Source organism: Diabrotica undecimpunctata, chromosome 10 (assembly GCF_040954645.1).
Source record: "Diabrotica undecimpunctata isolate CICGRU chromosome 10, icDiaUnde3, whole genome shotgun sequence".
In the NCBI taxonomy this organism is placed as follows: domain Eukaryota; kingdom Metazoa; phylum Arthropoda; class Insecta; order Coleoptera; family Chrysomelidae; genus Diabrotica; species Diabrotica undecimpunctata.
Genome location: NC_092812.1, coordinates 53,666,807 through 53,675,324, shown reverse-complemented (window position 1 = coordinate 53,675,324; position 8,518 = coordinate 53,666,807). Strand labels below are relative to the sequence as shown.

Genomic DNA, 8,518 nt, shown 5'->3' with positions numbered 1-8,518 from the left:
TTCCATTAAAAGTTTTGGTATCATAATAAAATTAATTAAGGGAAACGATTGTTACAACTGCCATACGGAAAAGGCACCAAATTTAAATACTTAGTTTAGTTAAAGCTCTTTGCAATAAATAGTCAATTATGAATGGTTTATAATCAGTGTTTGAGCCAAATAAAAAGTTGAAGCATGTGAAAATGAAAGATTTTATAGTTGTGAGTAAATATTCAGATATAAAATATATCAATAAATCTAATCTTGTTTTAGAATAATAACTGCCGTTTGTGTAAAAAAGTATTTTGCTGCAAAACTTGTCGAGAAAATCATGAAACTGAAGTGCACAAAGTGTTTCCTGATTGTGATATATGCATTTTTGGCCAAACCAGAATTTCGTCTACGTCTCAAGTGGTCTTAGAACATATAAAAACTGATCATTGGCCACTTAATTGTTTATTGTGTAAAAGATTATTTGGGTCAATAGAAGAGCTATTTCAACATATTAAATGTCCCCTAGTTAATAATAGCCAAAATAGTCTCTATACACCGTATAATTCTGGCATTTCAGAGAATGCCTACTCTCCATACATTCCAGGCAAGTTGAACCATGCAAATAATAAAGTAAATATATTAACTAATTTAGCTACTAGCACTCCAATGCAAAGGGATCAAGCAAATGTCGTATTAGAAAAAATTCAGGAAGTTATCATTACTCCAGTGGATTGTTCTGCGAACAAAAACGGAGATACAGTTGAATATAATTCAGTAAATCTAAAGAGGAAGGTTACTTTTTGCGACACTCCAATCACAGAAAGTCTTAGCAAAAAATTAAAAAACTCGTCTGCTTTTGGTAAGCTTGCTTTTTGTTCCACTATTTGTGATAGCGTGTTAGTTGAGTTTTAAGAGATGTATTTAGAGATAAGTACGTGAATTTAATTTAGGACTTACGCAAAAACATTTGTGTAAAATTATTTTATAGAGGTGGACAAAAAATATAACATTTTAAACAATAGGTACGTCACACAAACAAAAAGTAATAGTTGTTTTTTTTTTGCATAGAGATAACACTTTAACTGTTTGAAGGATCTTACTTTTTAACAATGTTTGTTTATTACGATTCTTTGTATCATTAACATAACTAACTTGTTTTTAGGATGGTTTTATTTTTATGTTATATTTATTCTTTTATGCTGCTACTCAAATTTATTGAGTTTATGTGTTCTAAAATTTTTGAAAATAAATCATAATATATATTGCATGTATGTGTTATAATCGAATGTTATTTGTCTTATTGTAATTTAAACTGAAATATGAGAAATGGTTATGAATTAACGACACCTCTTTTAGAAGGAAGAGTCATTTGCACCCAATTTTTTACTGCAGTTGGACTTTCAGGTAAGATAATCTATAAAAAAATTTTCATCACACTTATATTTTCCAAAAATTTATTTCGAATTATTACGAACTTTAAATAAGGGGCAATCCTTTTTGTGTGGGTAGATCATCCCATTCTGTATTTGGTTTTACAGTTTCTGGTGTGACTTCGCTGTTTCCACTACTTTTCTCTATTCTTCTCTCTCTCTCTCTCTGATTGTCCTTGCTGTATTTCTAATTTCCATACTCCTTAAGAGCGTAGGCGCAAAATTTCGGGCCAATGCTTTTTAAATGCATTCATTTTTTTCGAATCCTGAGAAAACTAACAAATATTTTTGAAAAATTTAAACGCAGAATTAAAGATTACATTATTACCGAGGGCCGAAAGTCCCTTAGAATAAACAAAAAGTTTTTTTGAATGAGATATTTGAAATTCAAAATCACACTAAATTTTCTCTTTTTTTTTTCACCCCTGTAACTTATTAAAATAAACATTATAGAAGTTTTCAGGGACTTTCGGCCCTCGGTAATAATGTATTCTTTCATTCTGCGTTTAAATTTTTCAAAAATATTAATTAGTTTTCTCAGGATTCGAAAAAAAAAGAATGCATTTAAAAAGCATTGGCCTCGAAATTTTGCGCCTACGCTCTATCTCAGTTTAGGTCTGCCTCTCGTTCTTTTACCTGGTAGTAGGTATCCATTCCGTTAGAACTTTTAACGGATTGCTCTTCTTATAAATATGGATAATTCTTTGTGCTTTTATTACTCTAGTTATGTTCTCTTAACCCATCCATTCTTGTATTTCGTGATTCATCCATTGTCTTGCATTCTCTTCGTTTTCCCTGTTGCCCCTAGCATTTTTCTGATAAATTTCCTCTCAAAAACTTTCAATTGCACTTCTTGTAAATGTTTCTGCAGCATATAGCTATGTTCTCTTAACCCATCCGTTCTTGTATTTCGTGATTCATCCATTGTCTTGCATTCTCTTCATTTTCCCTGTTTGGCTCTAGTATTTTTCTGATAATCTTCCTCTCAAAAACTTTCAATTGCACTTCTTGTAAATGTTTCTGCAGCATATAGGTACTACTATTGGTCTTATGGTCGTTTTTTAGATTTTTCTTTTTGTGTTTCATCTTATTTTCTGACCTCTAAACATTTTTTTATTTCTATTTGTATTTCTACACTTTCATTTCTTCTGTTGACTAGTACTCCCAAATATTTGCATTTTTCAACCTCTTCGAAACCGTGTGCATCTATTGCCAGTTCTGTTATTTGTGTCTTCTTTTTCTTGCTTACGTTCATATATTTTATTTTATTTTCATTTATTTCCAGTCCTCTCAGTTTAGCTTCGTTTTCTATTTCTTGGAAGGTTTTCTTTAATGCCCTTTTATCTGTTGCTACTATGGTTATATCATCCACATATCCTATTATTTGTAGCGAATTCTTGTTTATAGTTCCTGCATTTGCCAGCTTTTTTATTATCTTGTCTAGTGATAGAATTAATAGAACCGTTGAAAGCATATCTCCTTGTCTTACTCCATTTTTTATTTTTATTATTTCTGTTCTTTCTCTCCCGGTATCTATTGTTGCTCGGGAATCTAGCATTGTCATATCCATCATTCTTATAATTTAATTTGGTATATTACTCTCTTGTAAGTCTTGGATCATTGTTCTTCTGTTTAGTTTGTTAAACGCCTGTTTAAAGTTTAGGAAAAGTAGATGTGTTTCTCCGTCGTACTCGTATGTTTTCTCTATCACTTGTTTTAGCGTATGTATAGCGCCTATCGTGGATCTTCCTTTTCTAAAACCGTACTGGTAATCTCCTAAACTTTTTTCTGTATATATTGTTAGCCTGTCTCTAATTATACCAGTCATTACTTTATAATATGTTACATTCAGTAAATTAATTGCTCGGTAGTTTTTGCATATTCTATGGTCTCATTGTTTTGGGATTGCCAGTATAATTCCCTCCTTCCACTCTTCGGGCATTAATTCTTTGCTCCATATATTCTGTATTAGTTCATAAGTTATAAGTTCTGCATATATTCCATCTTCTCCCGCTGTTTTTCAGTTTTTAAGTTTGCATATTTTCTCTTTCACTTCTGTATAGGTCAATTCTTCTTCTTCATCATCTTGTTCTGTGTTCGTTATGGTTTCTCTTTCTACTTCTCTATCCGCTTCTTACATATCTCTTCGAAATACTTCTGCCATATTCTGCTTCTATAGCTATATTAGCTGTCCGCTTTCGCTTACCTAGTTTAAAGTATTGGTAGAATGGTTTTGAGTTGTGTTTTTTATTTTCTGATTCTATCTCGTTCATAATTTCTTCTACTTTTTGATTTTTTTTTTCGATTTAAATAATTTATTTGTCTTTTGCCTTTGATTTTTGTATTTTTATCGTTCCTCTTCTTTGCTTGTGCTTGACCATTTCAATCTTGTTTTATTCTTTTCTTCCACGGCTAATTTGCACTCACATCTTCAAACCAATTATTTCTTCTTTTATTTTGCATTTTGTCGACCACTTTCTCTGCTGCATTTTATTCCTTGTTTGATTTTTTTCCACTGTTCCTACATTTGTTGTTCTTTCAACTGCATCTCTGTATTTACTTCTGGTACAAATTTTCTTCTTACTTCTTTCTCTTTCAATTTACCAACGTCCCATTTTCTCTGTGCTTTTCGCCTTTTATTCTTCGTTGTTTATATTTTATATTTTGTAATCACTAGCATAATTATGGTCCGAATCGATGTTGGCCCATCTACGAGATCTAACGTCTTTTATCGATTGTTTGTGTATCTTTTTAATCAGTAGGTCTCTTTTATTTCCCCCACTTCCTGGTACATCCATGTTATTTTGTGTATGTCTTTTTTTTATATATACAGCTACTTATGTCCATGTTTATGCCGCTTCTAAATTAGATAGTTTTTCTCCATTTATTATTGGGTCGTGTCATGTATTGAATTTGCACCTGCAACCCCTTTGAAGCAATTTTCTTTTATAGGATATAAGGATTAATATATCTTCTCCCGGGATTTTCTCGGCGTTTTCTTCTAGTGTTTCATAGAACCGCTGTCTTGTCAAATCATCACTGTTTTCTGTGGGTGCATAGACATTTATTATCGACAACTTGTTCGGTTTGATATTTACCGTTCTTATGTATGATATTCTTTCACTTATGGGTTTAAATTCCATAACTTTGTGTCTCATTTCTCCTATCACCATAAAAGCCGTTCCTCCATATCCCTGTTTTTCTTCGCCTGCATACCATCGTCATCATCATTGGCTCCACAACGCATGGTGGGTCTTGGCCTACTCAAGGATAAGTCTCCATTCTCTCCTATTCTTCGCCTTGGCTTTTTACGTTCAAAGCATCTTAAACGTTCTTCATCGCTCTTTGTAATCGTCCATGTTTCCGACGCGTAGGTGAGGATGGGCTTGATAAGAGTTCTTTATATCACTAGTTTCGTCCTTTTTGTAACTAGGCTTGTTGTTAAAAAATTGTTTAATCCATAATAGGCTCTATTTTCTAGGTATATCCGTCTGTTAATTTCTGCACTTACTTCATTATTCTGATTAATTTGTATGCCTAGATATATAAACTCTCTTACTCCTTCGAAAGTATATGTTCCGATCGTTAGATATTCGGGTTGTGCTGCTTGTATATAATTTGATACTTTTATATACGTCGTCTTACTAGTGTTAACCTCTAGTCCCATTCTTTTTGTTGCTGCTTCAAGCGACTTGAATGATTCGACCACGTCCGCCTTTCTTCTTGCAATAATGTCTACGTCATCGGCGTACGCTAGTAATTGTACGCTGCGATTAATAATAGTTCCTCTGGTTGTTATTCCAGATTCTCTTATCGCTTTCTCTAGTGCAATATTGAATAGAAGGCATGATAGGCTGTCTCTTTGTCTAAGTCCTATCTGAGACTGGAACGTTCTGGAAACTCCGTTCTACACTCTAACTTTACACTCGACTCTTGAGAGGGTCGCTTTCACCAATTTTACTAAGTGTACTGGTATGCTAAATTCTATCATGGCCTTGTACAGTGCGTTTCTTTCAACACTATCATAGGCACACCTAAAATCAACAAACAGGTGATGAGTATCAATGCCATACTCATGTTTTTTCCAGAGCTTGCCTTAGAAGGAATATTTGATCGGTCGTTGATCTTTCTTTACGAAACCCACACTGATATTTACCTATTATGTCTTCACAATATCCCGATAGTCGGTCGTAAAGAATATATGCCAATATTTTGTATGTTACGTTTAGGAGGGTGATTCCTCTGTAGTTTTCACATATTGTTTGATCTCCTTTCTTGTGGATAGGTACAATTATACCTACATTCCAGTCTTCTGGGAACTTTATTTGCTTCCAGATCAGTTCTACCAGTCTACATATACAGTATGTCAGGTTTTTTGCCATGCTTTAAAAGTTCTGAAGGAATGCCATCTGCCCCAGGAGCTTTGTTTTCTTTCAAATTTTGTATAGCTGGGATGACTTCTACCTCTGTTGGGATTTTATCTTTCCCTCTTTCATCGTCAATGTCCTCGAGTTGGATTTCTGATTGGTGGAGCCCTGTCTCACCTCTTATATTTAGCCTTTCCTCGAAGTTTTCTGTCCATCTTTCTAGTATCTTGTCCTCATCATCAATGATCTCCCGTGTTCTATTTCTAACGAATGATAATCTAGGTTTGAATTCTCTCCTGTTCCGGTTAATCCTCTCGTAGAACTTTCGCGTTTCTGCTTGTGCCTTATAGTTCTCTAGTTCTTTTAGTTGGTTCTCTATATGCTCTTTCTGCCTGCCTGCATACCATACTGTATAATTTTCCTTTTCAATTTTTCCATGTCCACTCCCCCCCATCTGGTTTCCTGAATTTCTGCGATATCTATCTTATATTGTTTTAACTGTGTCGCTAGTTCTTCCATTTTCCTGTTTCATTAAAACAGTAATTCGCTCTTTTTCATTAAAAACCATCTTTATTGTATAGCAAAAAACTTAAGTGACTAATAATATCAGAAATATGGTAAAGCTGGCAACATTGCAATCTTCAAATTTGAAATCTCCATATTACAGAATAGACGTACCCCGTTTTTTTTATAATTCAGACCATCCATTTATAGACTAGAATCTACAAGAGGGGATTATTTGGCTTAAACATTTTTGTACGGCATTTATAACTTAGGCAGGTAATATGTGATTCATGATGGGTCAAATAAACCCTTAAAAATGTTCCATGGGCTTGTAATCTATTAGAGATAATTATGCGTTTCCAAACTTTTTGTCCACTTTATATATCTATGTTATTTTTAGGAGGAAGTGCATACTTTTCTGCAACTGAAAATCAAAGTGGGAGTATGGAAGAAGACGTAAAAAGCGAAAAAAAAGCAGTCGTTCTCTATCAACAGAAGGACAAAGAAGAGAAAGAAAAATCATCTTTAGATCAAGCTAATATAGTCATCCATAAAGAAAAAAAAGTTGTGTGGATATCTACAACTGAACTTTGTAGTAGTTTTGAAGAGGAAAGTTCACTTGATTTTCACTTATCAAATAACCAATTCTTCACACCAATGGTTCCAAAGAAAAAAATAAACCTAGTGGCACCTTGTTCTATAGTAAAAAATAAGGAAATGAGCATTAGATTTGAAGGACCGGTGCAAATATCGTCGACTCCCAACAATTCTATTATACCAATAAAATCAGCTCCTAATATCAGAGATATTTTTCATAATAGACCAAGCACTTCAAAAGGTGACTCAGGAAACTGGAACTCTGCTGACATACATAGTGACGACAAATTTTGCTTTACAGAGAGTAAAGAAGATGATATTAGTCTTGACAACTCTATGCCAGGTAGGCTTTGGTCTTCTGTTACAAAGCTAGTAAAAAATGTTTTACATGGTCTCTCTACCACCCTTGGTGATACATCTTCTCCTGGATCGTTAAAACGATTTAATTCAGACCAAGATTTGGATGAGCTACCTAACGCTAAACGGTACAAAGTAACTGATGTTCGATGTAGGAATACCATACGAGATATGACACCCATCAACAAGTACATGCAAGGTTACCGTCAACAGAGGTCTAGAGAGCTAAAGATTAAAATAGCCAATAGTATGACTATTAAAACATTTGCAGATAAAGCAACACAAACAGAAGAAACTATTTTTACCAATCAACACACTAAAGAAGAGGATACATGCTAGAATCATTATTTGTTATTATAAATATACAGGGTGTCCAATTCAGTCGACACTATATGGAAAACTATTTTTTATTTTATGAAAAAGAGTTATTCATCTTTATAAAAAGTTCTGCATGTTCTACAATCTAAAATACAATCATCAAATATTACATTTTTTTACTCATATACGTGGTTTGTCAAAAAATATGAATTGTAGATATTGTTATCTCTTACATAAAATTATATTATATTATATATATAAACCGCGTATATAACTAAAAACATTTAATATTTGATGATTGTATTTTAGGTTTTAGAAGATGCAGAACATTTTATTAAGAATAACTTTTTTCATAAAATTAAAATAGTTTCTCAAATGGTACCGACTTTATTGGACATTGGTATATGCATTTTTCATACAAATACGACAAAAGAAATTTGACAATATTATTGAAGGTGTATTTAAAAGTTACAAAATGCTTCCTAACAATAGTTTTCTAATACATTTGCATAATTTTTATGTAATATAACATTTCAAATACTATTGCACTGCACACGGGACTGAAATTAAACTTATTGAATTGATTACTTAAAAGTGAAAAAATCACGGAGCCGATAGAATTGACATTACAATAAAAGAAATTATTATCCTGTAAAATTCGTTTTAAATATATTTTTCTGCTTTTTTAACGTATATTACATATTTAAAAAATATATTTTTCTATTTGTCTACTGCCTTTTGATACCTATACCTTTGATTAATTACTAATTGCTTATCCAGCATAACATGAAGCTGTCCTGGACTGTGTCAAGCAGTTGCCTCTTTTTCCAAAATAGATTCATGTCAAGAGTGCAATATTGATCATATGTACATAATAAATTGGGAGAATATTGGAGTCAACATAAATGGGAAGTTTCTGAACAACTTGAAGGTTCTTATTGCAGACCAGTTAGATCATGCAAGTGAAATTCT

At 32.8% G+C, this 8,518-nt stretch overlaps 1 protein-coding gene across 2 annotated transcripts; it reads left to right on the top strand.

The window, feature by feature from the left end:
- Positions 1-69: 69 nt before the first annotated feature.
- fs(1)Ya (female sterile (1) Young arrest) lies at positions 70-8,274 on the top strand. 2 transcript variants are annotated; one of them, XM_072546104.1, is made up of 4 exons: positions 70-197; positions 253-832; positions 1,330-1,377; positions 6,675-8,274. In XM_072546104.1, the coding sequence occupies exons 1-4, from the start codon at positions 183-185 to the stop codon at positions 7,565-7,567; spliced, it is 1,536 nt and encodes a 511-aa protein (XP_072402205.1). In that variant the 5' UTR covers positions 70-182; the 3' UTR covers positions 7,568-8,274. The 2 variants fall into 2 exon arrangements, with proteins under 2 accessions (XP_072402205.1, XP_072402204.1); XM_072546103.1 differs by having other exon boundaries at positions 100-200.
- Positions 8,275-8,518: the final 244 nt, after the last annotated feature.